The sequence below is a fragment of the Kryptolebias marmoratus genome, linkage group LG23 (assembly GCF_001649575.2).
Source record: "Kryptolebias marmoratus isolate JLee-2015 linkage group LG23, ASM164957v2, whole genome shotgun sequence".
NCBI classification, from domain to species: domain Eukaryota; kingdom Metazoa; phylum Chordata; class Actinopteri; order Cyprinodontiformes; family Rivulidae; genus Kryptolebias; species Kryptolebias marmoratus.
The window spans coordinates 11,671,410-11,686,861 of record NC_051452.1 but is presented as its reverse complement, the minus strand read 5'-3'; the positions used below and the strand labels follow the sequence as shown (position 1 = coordinate 11,686,861).

The following is a 15,452-nucleotide window of genomic DNA, read 5'->3' as shown; positions in this document are numbered from 1 at the left end:
CAGTTCATAGACATTCATTTTGTGAGTGAACAGATGTTTTTTTTTGTTGAAAGACTATACCGGGGTGCTGTCTCAAGAGTAAAGAGTAAAACATGCAGATGCAGGATGTCAATATATTGTGTGGTCAGGGTCCTCTGAATCCCAACCAGAAGTCAGACTCTTTAGCTTGTCACAGTATGATGCCAAGAGAACAACCAGTGTGTCCTTCCAAAACATTAGCAGGAGTGGTCCTCTCTAGTAGGTGCCACCTTATATGCTTACACCCATAATTATGTGGAACCAACATTTATTGCTGAACATGATACAACACCACACATCATCAGACCATACCTCCAGGTAAATGCACCACTTCAAATGCAGCCATCTCTGCTTTGGTGTTAATAGCAGCCAAACCCACATTTTTACCCTGATCAAACTTCGTCAAGTGCTGGTAATGCTGTCTAATATTTCTCGTGCCCTTCACTCAGTGTTTTTTACTGACTGCTTGATAACATTGTTGCCCCTCACATGATGCCACCAATTATGGTCTCTGGTGCTTGTTCTAGACATGCTGCCTCCTTGCAAATTGATTGACATACCCATCACTCGTCTGTATGTGGACAACATTATGTCCAAATCTGGTCATTCCTTCTAGATGCCTAACTTTGTTTGTCAGTGAGTGTTTATGTTTCTAAAGAACACGTTTTTGATTGCTAAATGGTAAATGCATTCCAGATGAATGATGAGTTGTGTTCAGATGTGTTCTGATTTTCATCAAGAGAAGAGTAAAACGGATTTTACTGAAGAGAAATCACGAGTAAAAAATGTAGAGAAAAAAACTTTGTTTTTAAATGTAAGTTTAATTTAGTCCTCTAAAGTTTAACTTGCTCCCCAAAAGGGTCTCTAGTATATTCCCATTTTGTTAAAAATCAGTTTATCAGTTTAGCAATGGTTTTCCATCAGCTTTACAATAATCCATCATCATATTTTGACCCAGATGTGCTACCTGATGTATCCCTCCACACTGCTTTGTCCCCTGAGCTGATCCTCCATGAGATATGTGTTGTGGGAGGAAGAGATGAAGTAATGGCACAGCGGCTGACTCATGTCCTGGAATATGCCTCTCTGTTGTGGGTTAAAGATGGAGCCGTCAGATGAGCCCAGGTACATCAAGAACCCGTCGAATGTCATGGCCTTCATCAGCTTGGCTGGATGGCAACAGGATGGTGTCAGAATCTTCTCACATATCACCAGAATGTAACATGTAGTGCTACTTTATTCAGTAAATAAAGCCAGTACCTCACTGGGATACAAATGTTGGTGACTAGCTGACAAATAGCATCCACAAAGGAGTCCCCTAAATGTCTCAAAACATTTGCTTGGGACTCCAAGTGTAAGTCACAGAGGCTTGCAGTCTTGTTATAGACCATGATTTTCAAAAATTGGTCATGCAAAATGTAACCACACGACTCGCTGGTTGCTTGGTCACAAACAACCAAAATTCAGTTTGACTACAATGAAAAATTTGCCTATTTTCTTGCAATTTTGAGTCTCCAGCTAGTCTCTGGCTAGTCTCCAACAGTTGCAGCCCAGTAGGATACTAGCTTCAGAAAAGCCAAGAGATGGCATTTAATAAGACTGTTAGTTTTCATGTGGCTTCAGAGACAAATAGCAAGCTATTTACCTGCATCTGAGGGCTCATAGCACTCAATGAGCTGATTGGAATGTTGCTGAATGTTGCCCCCTTCCAACTGCTCTTCTCTCAGGAATTCCTCCAGGTCACTCTGGGACAACTTCTGACCATCTGTCGAGTATTCCTGAAAAACTCTCAATATATCTTCACGCTCGGTCAACATCTTGTAGAACAACAAAAATTCATCATCTTCCAGGGAACCAGTCTGAGATTTATCTGCCATCTGATGGAAAAAATAAAACATACAATGTTGCTCTGTGCTGAATGCTAATTGCACATGATATTACTTGCTTTCAAAAGTTCTCACTGTGAAAAGATGAAGAGCATGGTGTTCATTCATGTCCACATTCATCATTTTCAACAGGTCTTGCACTTCCTTAAAGTTCATCCTGCCATCATTGTTCTTGTCTGCCTTCTTGAACCAATCACTGATCCATCTGAGAACAATTCTTTGAGAAAGGGAGCTGCTGAAAGTGGAAGACACAATCTTCTGAACTGCACAAGACCTTGTTACTAAAATGTCCTATGTAGAGACAGGTTGGTCCAAAATCTAACTCTTTCAAAAACACTGATGAATACAAACTCTAAGTAAAAGGATACTGGTCCAGTTTTTCCCTCTCTCCCATGTTTTCCAAATTCTCAATCAGCTTCCTCATGCCCTTGATCCAGGACTGGGCCTCCTCGGCTGACTCGGCCACCAGGTCCAGGTTGTTCCTTCGACCACGAAACACCAATGTGAAGCATCTGTCAGCTGGGAACTCATTGGCAATGCTGAGAAGTACCTCACTCTGGTGGCCCTCTCTCACTGCCTCCACGTCGCCCACTGAAACTGGATACAAAACTTCTTCATTGAAGGAATGCATATTGCCCACCACCTTAGTTACAGTCACTTATAGGTTTGCTAAAGTTGATTAGATGTGGTGGTCATCTTGAATTAGCTTGACTCCAAAAGTTAATCATCTGTAGATGTACATGTAGTAATTACTTTCTGAAACTTTTTTTTTTAAATCCATTGAGTGGTTTATGAGAATTTTTGCAAACAGTCAGACAATTACACACACACATGCACACACACTGACATAGGCAAAAACATAATCATATGTCAAATCAAAATTGTCATAATCAAAATTTTTATGTTCTTACACGTGCAGTGGGCATTCCCAGCCTTTTTAGACTGATACCAGATAGTCATGCAGTCATCCTGCAGCTTGAAGTATCGCTGCTTTTTCCAGGAGCGAGACTTGATTTTCCGCATCAATGTCCCCAGCAGCATCGACTGGAGGTTATCATCTCCCTGAATCCCTAAAACAGGTCAACAAAAAATGCTAATTTTCTGATGATCCTTTCCCGAACATCCACATAGAGAGAAGTGTTGTAAGCAGGGGTGGAAATTAAATTTTTTTTACCAGGCACTCAAATATTTTACCAGCCACTATTTATTGTTGTGACAAAAAGTTATTTCATATGACGATGATGATGGAGGTGGGTGGAAGCAGTTGTGGTGCCCTACAAGCTGAACAACACCTCTTTCTGGACAATGCATGGAAATAACTGTTTTTTTTTTATTTTAAACCATTAAAAGATGCATATCTTTACATAAAAAATCAGACAAGTGAAATTTATTTCTGTGGAGTGTTTTTGAAGTATTTCTGTTGTGCTTTTGTAAGTTTTTGTATGTAAGTTGTAATGTTTTTCAGACACTTGCTGCTTTTAATGCACAGATCTATTTGTGCTACCCGCTTATATATAACAAGTAGGATATTCTGATGAAGGAAGCAATTTTTGTGGTTTTAGAAAGGTTTTCGTCATGGATATAAATTGTTCCAATGCTATGCTAAGCATAACTCCCAAGCTTCCACTTCAGTATCCGATGATATTTAACATTAACACGAACCGCTATAGTTTTCGGTTTGTAAACATGACGATAGCAGTTTTTGACGGGTAGCACCGACCGTTAGACATATGTAGCTGTTTATCCGTGCTACAGTAGGAAAATCTGACGAGGAAGCACAGATCGTCAGAACACCGGCCGTAGGCGCAAACGCACACTGACCAACGTCATGACGTCATTGATTTAGTTAAAAAAAAACATTGTTTAATTTTCGGTTCTTCCCTCGACTACTCTTGAAAAACATTTTTGTTGTCTGCCACCCACTTAACTCCCGAAATGTTCCGCCACATTGCTAATGCTACTCCTCAAATTTATTTTTCTTCTTCTTCTTGATTTTTATTGGTGGTTGGTAAACAACTAAAGGAATCAATACCGCCACCAACTGGTAAAGAGTGTCTGCTAAACTTTTCTCCTTCTTGCATTTAGCAGCAACTCGAGCACATTGCTGCCCCCTATATGTCAAGAGGACAAATAACACCTTTTCTGTTCAAATTGCCAACCCGCCACAGTGGCATGTACGTTGATCAAATTCACCCGCCACTTCAAATATTTACGCGCATTTGGTCGGTGGCGGGTGCTAATTTACACCCCTGGTTGTAAGTGAGTGAAATCTTAAAAATTCAAACATTTTGTCTGAAATTTACAACCCCAATTCCAAAAAAATTGGGACGTTGTGTAAAATGTGAATAAAAACAGAATACATTGATTTGGAAATCTTATACAGTCATATTTTATTCACAGTGGAACATAGTGCATTTATCACATGTTTATACTAAGATATTGTACCATTTTAGGAAACAAATAAGATAATTTTGAATTTAATGGCAGCAACACATCTCAAAAAAGTTGTTCCAGGACCATATTTCTTACTGTGAAGCATCCCTTCTTCTTTTAACAACAGTCTGTAAAAATCTAGTAACTGTGGAGACCGGCTCTTATTTTCCATCTGCCTTCAAAGTCTCGCTGGTGTTTCTCAAAGGCGAATTCAAACAGCCAAATTCCAGGTCTATTCTGCCAGATCCGAGCGAACAACTTTCTTCAAGATTTATCCCATTCCATCCCCGAGTCCAGGAATCACATATAGCCTGCAATCCTGTGAAAGGATCGCATCCAGTCTGCGAATCTGCTCACGTAACATCGTAGTCTGAGTATTGATCGCTCTGCAGATTTCATCACACATGCCTGGCACCCTCACAGTGGCCAGAACAGCTGCCAAGGTTTTCTGAATTTCTCAATATGCCAGTTAACCGCCAACTCCAAAAAGCAGAAAGCCTGTTATCGAAAGTCCAATTGTGTAGACATCTTCGACATCCTCAACTGAGGGTTCCCCAAAAACCCTGTCTTCTCGTTGAGAAAATTTGATCAATTGCATTGAGAGACCAGCTGACCAAATCCATAATTCACAAATTTTGGATATATGCAAAGAGAGGCTCCAAAGGAAAAGACAAGACACAGAGCTGAAGCAGGGCAGAGAAGGGAGGGTACGGGAGACAGAGAAAACGCATCCTCCTTCACTGAGAGCAGAAAGAAAGTGGCAGGCTTTTGAACTGTAAGCTGATAACAGAAAATGATTTGTGTTATGTGTTGCTGGCATCAAATTCAAAATTCCCTCATGCTTTCCTAAAAATTGTACTTTTTTTTGGTTTAAACATTTGTTATGTTTACTATATTTCATTGTGAATAAAATATGGGTTTATGAGAATTGCCAATCAATGCATTCTGTTTTTATTTGCATTTTTCAAAACTTCCCAACTTCTTTGGAAATGGGTTTGTAACATTTTAATTAATCCAACATATAAAACAGTTTGACTTAACTTACGGATGTCACTCCCCATAGAAGCCATGTGTTGTTTTCTTATGATGACATCTAAGGAGCAGAACATAACAACAGCTGATGTTAGTGAAAACCAGATTTCACTTAAAGACCAGGATAAAAAGGCTGAATTAAATCTATAACTTGAAAAAACCTACAGTAAAATTACAGACCTGGCATTCCTTGAATAGATGCATATCACCTGTCACCTTTCATGGCAGAATTTTAAACTAAGATCATCTTATGTTGAGAAATGATAAAGTTGTAGCTGTTTTGATCATTTCTTTAAAATGGTGTTATGCAAGATCTAATGCAATATTGTAAGAACTTGCAAGATGTATTTGTTGTGAATGATTGGCTGCTACAACATCAAAATTGAGCTTAACATCTATAGATGTGACTGAGTCATAGCCTTTTTTGTGTTGACTAATATCAATTAGCAGTGGCAGAAACTTGAATTGAATTGACTTTAAAAATCAGTTAAAAAAATCAGTTGTAGAGGTACAGCCAATGATTACTTTCTGAGAGTTTCACTAAAATCTGTCTTGTAGTTTATGAGATATTTAGCTAACAGACAAACAGGATTTATGCCTATAATTAATGAAGTTTTAAGCAAAAGTCTTGCACAATGCAGAGAGATTGGAGTATCTGTTGTGGATGACTCTTAGCTACAACTACAAAAATGTTATCTCAAAATCTGTAAAAATTGCAGCATTATAGCCATTTCTGGATTTCCTAAATTGAGTTGGCTGTGTTGGCCATCTTAAATTGAGTTGGTTGTGGAGGACATCCAAGGATTCACCTCTCTTCCTGCTGCTCCCTTTACTCTCCATTGTTGTCATGCTTTTTTCTTTACCTTGTTGTAGAAGCCACACCAGAATCACCACAGTTATGCTGGAGTTTTGCAATGATTTTGCAAGATGAGATAAATTTTTTGTGGACATCTTTCTGTCCTCAACAAGTTAGCAAAGGCTTTGGTCCTGAGCTTCTTTTTTTGTCATTTTGTGAGTCTTTGTAGTAATTTAGTATCATTTTATGTTCATCTTTGGCTGCATCCCCACAGAACTGAACAACAGCAGAACATTATTCAGCCCTCCAGCCTATCTGGATATCACATGGTTCTGCCTGCTTATCTCAGTGCTGTTTTTCTTCTGTATTCTCCTGTCGCTGCACTTTCTGCTATCCTGCACTTTCATTGTGTCGCTTTGTTGAGCTGCCTGAGTCAACTAATCTTCCCAAATCCCTGATATGTTCCACTCATGACTTCAGTACACCATCTGCACAATTTTAGCTCACGTTTTAACCATCTAGTTTCCATCCCTAAACAGTGTCTGAACCAAACCAGGTTGGGTTTGACCTCAATAATGTTTCTGTTGAGCTCAGGCTTAACTACAATACATCATACAGCAACAATAAAGACCAATAAACAATACAAGTCTAAAACCATTTGAATCAAATTATGTATAAACTCAGCTTGGGTGTTTGTGTCACTTAAAGCCACTGCGATGATTAATATACAGTGGGTTCAAAAAGTATTCAGACCCCCTTCACATTTTGCAATTTTATATTGCAGCCTAATACTTAGTTTAGATTTTTTTTTTAATTGCCTTTGGTCAATTAAACCGATTGGACATGATTTAAGAAGACACACCCCACTCAATTAAAGTTCTCGTAGCCGACATTAGAGGAAAAGCCAAACTTTGAAATCAAAGAACTGACTGCAGAGCTCAGAGACAGGATTATTCCAAGGCAGAGGAAAAAAAAACTTTCTGCTGCCCTGAAGCTTCCCAAGAGCACAGTGGCCTCTGTAACTTAAATGGAAGATGTTTGGGAAGAAAAAAACTCTTCCAAAAGCTGATCTCCTGGCCACACTGACCAGTCAAGGGAGAAGGGTCTTAGTGAGAGAGGTGACCAAGAACCTGATGGTTACTTTGACTAAGTTTCAGAGATTCTGTGAGGAGAGGGGATTAAGTTCTAGAACCAAAACTGCAGACCTCCACTGATTTGGACTTTATTGCCGAGGAATTTGGTGGAAGCCTCTCCTCAGAGCAAAACAGCTCAAAGCAGCCTGAAGGGCTCTCAGACTATAAGGAACAAGATTCTCTGGTCTGATGAAAGCAAGACTGAACTGTTTGGCCTAAATTTCAAACAGTATGCCTTTGCAAAACTACTTATCATCTGGCCAACACAATCCCTACAGTAAAGCACAGTGGTGGCAGCAGTCTCAGTGTCCCAGTCTCAGCTTTTCAGCAGCAGAGACTGGGACACTGGTCAGGGTTGAAAGAATGGAGCACAGAACTCAGGGCCTCAGACTGGACAAAACGTTTCCCTTCCAACATGACAATGAGATCAACACAGGAGTAGCTAAGGGACAAGTATGTATGTCCTAGCGTGGACTAGCCAGAACCATGACCTGAACCCTTTTAAACACCTAAAAATGGTCACCATTCAGTCAGACTGCCCTTTAGAAGATTTACAAAATAAAATGTAAGAAACTCCCCCAATCAACATGGGCAAACCTTGTTGAATCAAACCCAAAAAGACTCAAGGCTGTAACCGCTGCCAGAGGTGCATCAACTCAGGACTAAATAAACAATCTGAATGCTCATCAAAATGTCATATTTCTATTTTGTATTGTAATAAATTTTTGAAAATACTATAAAAAATGTAATGTTTACTTTGGAGTACTGGGTTCAGATTAATGTGAAAAAATCAATTTAACTTCCAATTCTAGTATTCTTTAAGGAATGAGTACCGTCTGCTGCCTTTCATGCCAGAGTTTTAATTCAAAAATGCCGCCTCACCCACCTGCCACAGGCAGATCTTAAGGGATGTGTTAGTGCTTAGAGTATGTGTTGAGGATGATTCTCAGCTACTACCACACCAAATTTTAATAAAATCTGTAAAACCTACTGAGGTACAGACATTTTAGTGTTGGCTTATATTGAATAGCTGTGACAGCCATCTTGAATTGGGGTAACTTCAAAAATCGATCAGTTGTAGATGTTTATAAAATAATTACTGGGAATTTCCAGAAAATCAGTCCAGTGGTTTATGAGAAACTTTGCTAACAGACAAATAGGGCTGACGCTAACAGTTAAAATGTAAGTTTTATTCAAATATCTTTAATAATTTTTAGAACTCAGAATATGTGTTGGAGTGACTCTCCACTATACTGCACCAAAATCTTACTTTTTGTAAGTTTTGTAAAGTCATTTGGCTGTAGTGGCCATATTGAATTGTGTTGACTCCAAAATTTAATCACTTTTAGGTGTACAGCAAAAACTTGTTTTTTTGAAAGATTTATTAAACTCCATATATTGGTTTGTGAGATATTTTGCTACCAAACAGACATGGTTGACTCCAACAATCTTTGGCAAATTTTCAAAAACAGATTTCACTTGTTCATTAAGCATTTATAGTAACACACCAAATTTCGTCTCAGTATCTGTAAAATTTACTGGGTCATAGACATTTTTGTGTTTGCTAATATTGCTTAGCAATGGGAGCTATCTTTATTGGATCTGACTCCAAAAGATAATTAGTTTTAGATGTTCATTCAATGGTTACTCTTTGACAGTTTTATTCAAATCTGTCCATTGATTTATGAGATATTTTGCTAATAGCGAATACAGGCAAAAACATAGCTCCACTTTCGCCCTAGACACTGAGCGATAAGGACTGCAGGATCAGGCTGCAACATAACTAAACTGCAAACAGTGAAAGGGGTCTAAATACTTTCTGAACCAGTTGTATTTCAGTTCAGCTCATTTACTGTATATTTAACCAATTCATAACCAAAACAATCATAGGGCATGAAACAAAATAAAGCAAATAATCCCAGTTCAATTCAGTTAATTCCATCTCATATAATAATATAACTCATACCAGTGCAACTCAATCTATTGCAGTGCCAACAAGGAATTAAAAAAATAAAATACAGCATTTTATTTTGACAGCAGTATCTATTTGATGCTACTGTTGCTCATAAAATCTTCAAGGACTAATACAGATATAAGGAAGAATTTAATCGTTCAATAAACAGCACAGTCAATATCAAGTCAATGAGATCTGTAAGACCAAAGCAGAACAACAGGAAAAGAAGAAAGGAAATATTTGAAGGATGAAGATGCATCTGACCTGTTGGAGGATCATCTCTAAGTCCTGGTATCTGATCATGTGGCTCAGTCTGACACACTGCTGTGTCTGTACACCACGATGCTGCGATAAAAGCCACCACTAACTGAAGCCCGAGTCATTTACACCGCCCTCCCCCTTCTTCTCTTTCTCTCTCCATCTTGATCTTTTTAGTCCTGTTGCAGCTATTTACCTCTTCTGACATGGTTCTCAAACTCTTTCACAAGTACAACTGGTGGTACTCAGGATCCCTTCAGTACTCACAGGACATTTTACTTCCAGATATTTACAAGTTAAATAATTTAATTAACTGTCAAAAGCTGAACTGTGATGTGAAGCCAAATAAACCAAAAGATGAGGGGTTTAGGCAAATTACAGTTTTGGCTCGAAATGGAAACTACTCAAATCAAACATGCAATGGAGAATATTTTAAGAACTGCTATAGAAACTGTAGTGGAGAATGTTTCATGTTGTGGTTACTTAAGCAACAGCAGTGAACCTTTTAGAGCAGTGGTTCCCAAAGTTGGGGTCAAGACAATATGGCACATTTAGCCTTTAGTGTTACAAAAAAAAAAAAAGAAACTGTCCTAAATACAAAAAAAATAATATAATGGTTAATGAAACTTAAAAGGGGCAAAACAAAAAAGAACCTTATATTCAAGGTATTTAAAATTTGTATTTATCTGTTATGGGGCAGAAAAAGAGCCAACTTTAAACTAGGATTAGGGTTAAGAGTTTGGCAAATTTGCTTGTTTATGTCAGATTTTATTATTTAAGTTATTTAAGTTTGTACTACTGGTATTTAATGTGTGTGGCATAGGTTGTATACCAAACGGCACTATTTGATAAAATTCGAGATAACCTTCTTTTATATTTTCTTTCATACTTTGCAGTTAATACCTTAAATAGTTTGTGGCAGTAGTTACATTGGCACCCTTTTAGAATTTCTTTAGAATCTTTCTAGTTTTAGTTTTAGAACTGTAGAGCAGACTTCTCCACTTTAACATTTTTTCCTCACTTTAAAACTCATTAAATAAAGATGTTAAAATTGTGTCAGTGTTATGTCGAGCAAAGTCAGCAGGCACTTTCCAAAACAGTCTGCTGTCATTCCACGTGTTTTCTGGTTGATGATCACACTGAGCCCGCCAGTTTGGTATTTGGCTCGGGACCACCACCGTTTCTTTGTGCCAAGAGGAAAACCAGCGGAACTCCAGCACAAAGACAGCCATCTAAAGTTACTGAGAGCTGCTCATCAAATATTGATCAGGTCAGTTTAGCAGCAAGTTTGTGAGGACAGCAACATGGGGACTGACCAAGACAACTTTCTGCTTCCAGACACCCACTGAACTCGTTACATTAAAGGCTTTCAAAGTTAACAACTTTATCCCCCTCAAATACACTCATTAGTTCAATTAAAATAAAATACTTATCTCAGCTGACTTTACCTGTGTTCCCTGCTAAAGTTCAGCATCATCAATAATCCACAGCTTTAGCTCAGCTTACCACATCGAATTTCACAGCCTGAGCCAAGACTAAAATGAACGTTCTCTCTTCCTCTCTCACATGATCATCTCAAACACCAAACAAGAGCAACCAGCAGTGACCTCGAAATTAGGACAATTCATCATTTATACCAGACATGCTGATAAAGCTTTTATGGAAAAAAAATCTGAAACTAGAGAATTAGCATTTTCTATGAAGCTAAGACTGAGGTGTTAAAGATAACAGAATCAGATTTTTATAAAAAATGATTTTATAATCAATTTATTTGATTATAGCTAAAAGCTATAATAAAAAAAAACAGTAGCTAAAAGCCAAAACAAGCAAAACATTAATTAAAAGCTATTTAGCAAAACAGTAGCTAAATACCAAAATTAACAAGAGTAGCTAAAAGCTAAAATAAACAAGACAGTAGCTAAAAGCTAAAAATAAAGCAAGTATGCTATAGTAGTTGTTAAAAAGCTAGTTTTCCAATTATTTCAATGATTTTTTTTTCCATTTGAAATGCAAATATTTCAAAGATTTTAATAGGTACAAAAAACATCGCTGTGATGTCCTGAGTAGATTATATATAGATTATATAGCAGTAGATTATATATATATATATATATATATATATATGAATGAAAAAATAAGCTGATGCTGAAGTAGTAAAAGTCCAAGAAACCTTTGACACGAAAACAATAGTTTGAGCAAAAGAGACATTTATTCTTGGAGCATTTTTTTAGGTTTCAAAATCTTTAAGGCACAAAATTCCCTCGTTTTGCTTCAACCTTCTCTGTCACATTGGAGAATGAACTTTCCAAAAAAATAAATGACTTTAAAAGACAGTGTGCTATTAATACTAACCAGTATTGTGCTTTTCTCCTAAAACTTAATATGAGCACTAGACAAGGATTCACTTTGTTTATTTGGAAGAAATAATTTAGCAGTTTTATCAAATGGTAGTCAACCCATTTTGAAGCCCTCCTGTACAGTAGCGCTTTGGTGCCTCCATCTGGTCAGAAAAACAAGAAAGCTAAGGAAAACAAAAACTTGGAAAATGTGTGTTTCATAAGTGAGCTTTCCAGACCTCTGTTACTTTATATGCTGCAGGTTTGGCCATCATAATTATGTGTTAGCACACAGACGGAACATACAAAGAGGAAAAAGGCCTTTTCATGTGGCTGAGTTGTCCTGATTCTTTAATTAAGGGTTCAGTGCATAAGCATTAAAACAGTCACATTCCAAAACGATCACCTACTATGCTTCTGTTCCCATCACTTCTTTTTATTCACAACTCCTCTCACAGCTTTGGACAAACTTGGAAAAACCTACATTAACTAAGTGGCTCAAACATGTATAGCGTGCCTAGATGACATTTACAGAGCTCTATAGTTCAAACATACTTCACAGTACAAACATCATTTAAAGTTTAAACAGGTCACAGTTGGACTTGAATGATTGAATGAACTGAACAAGCACTTTGAACCACCTTGTTGCTGAAAAGTGCTATATAAATAAATTTGACTTGACTTGAATTGGCTTTTTAATATCTAACAGTTTTTAGACGTGTGGTTAAGGTTCTATGATTTTGAAGGTTTTACCCTAAAATGTTTAATTAACAAAGTAATAATGTCACACCATCAACATATATCATAAGGACAAGACCAGAAACTGGAAGTGGAGGTCACAAAGAATGGGTGCTCCTTAGTGGCTGGTCGCAATACACTTTTAAGTCTCACCCCTACATGTAAACAAATGGAACATTTTCCTGACTAAAAAATAAAAATATACCTCATAATTATTTTTAGGTATTGATTTTTGTTATCTGATGAAGTTTTTGCTCCTGTATGTTCAAATAAACATGAAAAACTCCATTTCATTTCAATTAGTTATTTAGGCCTAAAAGTGACACATTTCACTGTGCTGGACAATGTACCAGCCTGTTAACCAGTTATGAGGGTGTGTAGGTGGGACTTTTATATCGGGGGTATGGCCCTACAGTTGCTTTGTCCATGCAAATCACACACCTCAACATAAGCTGTCTAAGCTTTCCAAACTTTTTGCAAACTCTTACTTCCACAAACATTACTCCTCTTACAAAGTGTAGGTGGTCTTGTCTTTTTTCACCCAGTGTGCCCCCTGCAGACATAAGACTTAGTTTTCTCTCTCCTTCTCAGGAAGATTTTCAACGTGACCTTTAGTTTTCAGTGACTGTTTTTCTGAGGCTTACTTTTTGCTGTGTTTTTGTCTGCCTGTCTTATTCATAGTGCCACAGGTGTGTGGCTACCATGGTGACCTTAAGGCAGCAGCTTAAACAATTTTTTTAATTTTTTTTTTTAACACCTCATTTACAGGTTTTACATATAAGCGGCAGCATTTCGTCAGTTTAGATTGCCACAAAACTAAGTTCCAATTTACTTTTGGGCTTTAGAGAAAAAAGTTGACGGATGTTGGAATTTTCAGCAGTAGCTGCATTGACACACTTCAAATATTCTTCAGAAATTCATTTACGTTTAAACGTGTTCATTCACTGTGTTGTCGGAGTACTTTAAATCCAGTCACACACATTTCTGGGTACATCCCACCAGTTTATTAGGAGACAGGTCTCTCATTTAAGATGTACGTGGCAGTGTTACATCAGCAGAACAAATGTGCTGAAGCTGTTTTGTCCAACATCGTACAGATACTGAAATCTGACCAGGACCATGAGGCGATGCAGTGAAAACCAATGTCTCAGACACTGCAGGCTGCAGCTTTGTCGTTACAAAATTCATAAAACTGTGCTTGCAGACTTTGTATTCATGTTTAAAGGTTCATTGTTTGGCAGTTTCTTGCTGGTGTTTCTCGGGGTGTGCGTGGAGCAGGAACAGAGGGTGAGCACGTGGTCACTGCTGGGGGAGAGGAATCCCTCGGGCGTCAGTGACTTGGCCCTCTTGCAGGTTCTTCACCAGCTGGGCCAGCCAGCGTTTGGTGGTTGTGTCATCCTTCAGCACCTGAGCAAAAGTGGTATCTTTGAGCTGGTCGGGAAGGCACTGCCGCAAAGCTTCTCTGGCTCTGTACAACAAAAACAGACAGATACACTGCATAAATACTTTCCACTAAAAACTGGACAAACAACTGATTCTTTAGCTCATGTGGATGTCATTACTGATCACTGTGATACCCATCTGCACCAGAAGAGGGCCCCCTTATACTTCTTCAGACTGTTTAAATGCAACAATATCACTTCTTTATAGGACTCAAAGAGTACTATTTAAATGTACTTGCATATTATGCTCTTCATATTAGAACTAAACCTATGTAAAAAATAGATAACAGTTCTCTTGGAATTCTTTCCATTTTGTTCCTTACCAACATGGAATTAAAATTTATTTTAATTTAATTAAAAGTAATGGACATACTTAAATTCTTTAGATTAATGAAGTTAAACGAAGAAAAAAAAACAACTTGTGTTGAATAAATTTTAAAAACATAATACTGAAAAATGGTAAGTACATTACCTATCTCTCCTCCAACTCTGACCAGTTTCCCAGCCCGTTGATGAAAAACCATCCCCACAGCATGATGCTCCTACCACCATGCTTCACTGTGGGGATGGTGTTCTAAGCAGGACAAGAGGTGTTTAACTTTTGACAGACACGGTGTTGTGCTTGATGGACTAAAGGTTTGGTCTCGTCTGACCACAGTGTATTCCACATGTTTGGGGAAGAAAATCCAAACAGTTCGCCTTTATTTAATTGTTTTTTTAAGCAATGTTTGTTTTTCCTGCCACTCTTCCATGCTCAGCTCTGTGAAGCTTATAGTGATCTTATGAACAGATCCTACCATCAGGGTTATCTTCAGCCATTTTTTTAGCAACTCAAGCTTGATCTGTACTTCTTCACAACTTTCTCTCTAACCTGTGTAGAGTTCCTTGGTCTTCATGCTGTCTCTTGCTCACAGGTAGCTCTTATTTAATTAATTATAAAGGTAACAGATAGAGCTTCAAAGCAAAGGGGGTGAATACAATTGACAACATCAAACTTTCATTTTATACTTTGAATTAGTGCTGGGCGATATGGAAAAAATTCTATATCATGATATGAATAATTTTATATCACGGTAACGATATATATCACTATATACCCCATTTACGTACGTTGTCAGTTATTCTCTGAAAAATATGAAAAAAATAATCTAATTTCTTACCTTTTTCAAACTTTATTTCAAAGTGACATTTAACTGAATTTTCACAAATGAGATCCGCTGCATTTTAGTGCAGCAATATATGTACCTGTTACGACGTAACAGTATCAAATGACAACAGACGATTATCTTCGGCCGGCTATAGTTTCACTTTTTGCAACTTTCCCCGGCTCTTTTACAACTTGTTTGACCTTGCACTTTTTGGATTGTTAAATATTCTTTTTCGTGGTTCTTCTTTAAGTGATAGAAGAGGTTTGTTGTGTTGGTGT

General features: G+C 37.7%; 3 protein-coding genes across 3 annotated transcripts in view; 1 reads left to right on the top strand and 2 right to left on the bottom strand.

Annotated features, from left to right (window-relative positions):
• The window catches only part of plcd4a (phospholipase C, delta 4a), a 39,884-nt gene extending 30,155 nt beyond the window's left edge, over window positions 1-9,729 (bottom strand). The window contains exons 1-7 of the mRNA XM_017430023.3: window positions 9,517-9,729; window positions 5,383-5,430; window positions 2,816-2,974; window positions 2,273-2,501; window positions 1,980-2,109; window positions 1,664-1,895; window positions 986-1,187 (exon numbers count right to left, since the gene is read on the bottom strand). Of these exons, the coding sequence (XP_017285512.1) occupies window positions 986-1,187; window positions 1,664-1,895; window positions 1,980-2,109; window positions 2,273-2,501; window positions 2,816-2,974; window positions 5,383-5,407 (977 nt within the window). The 5' untranslated portion in view covers window positions 5,408-5,430; window positions 9,517-9,729. The remainder of the gene's footprint in view (window positions 1-985; window positions 1,188-1,663; window positions 1,896-1,979; window positions 2,110-2,272; window positions 2,502-2,815; window positions 2,975-5,382; window positions 5,431-9,516) is intronic.
• The window catches only part of LOC108244131 (NLR family CARD domain-containing protein 3), a 1,204,881-nt gene that overhangs the window by 1,143,586 nt on the left and 45,843 nt on the right, over window positions 1-15,452 (top strand). The gene's annotated exons all lie outside the window — the stretch shown is intronic.
• The window catches only part of cnot9 (CCR4-NOT transcription complex subunit 9), an 11,007-nt gene continuing 7,735 nt past the window's right edge, over window positions 12,181-15,452 (bottom strand). Inside the window, exon 8 of the mRNA XM_017430109.3 lies at window positions 12,181-14,052. Coding sequence (XP_017285598.1) covers window positions 13,884-14,052 — 169 coding nt within the window. The 3' untranslated portion in view covers window positions 12,181-13,883. The remainder of the gene's footprint in view (window positions 14,053-15,452) is intronic.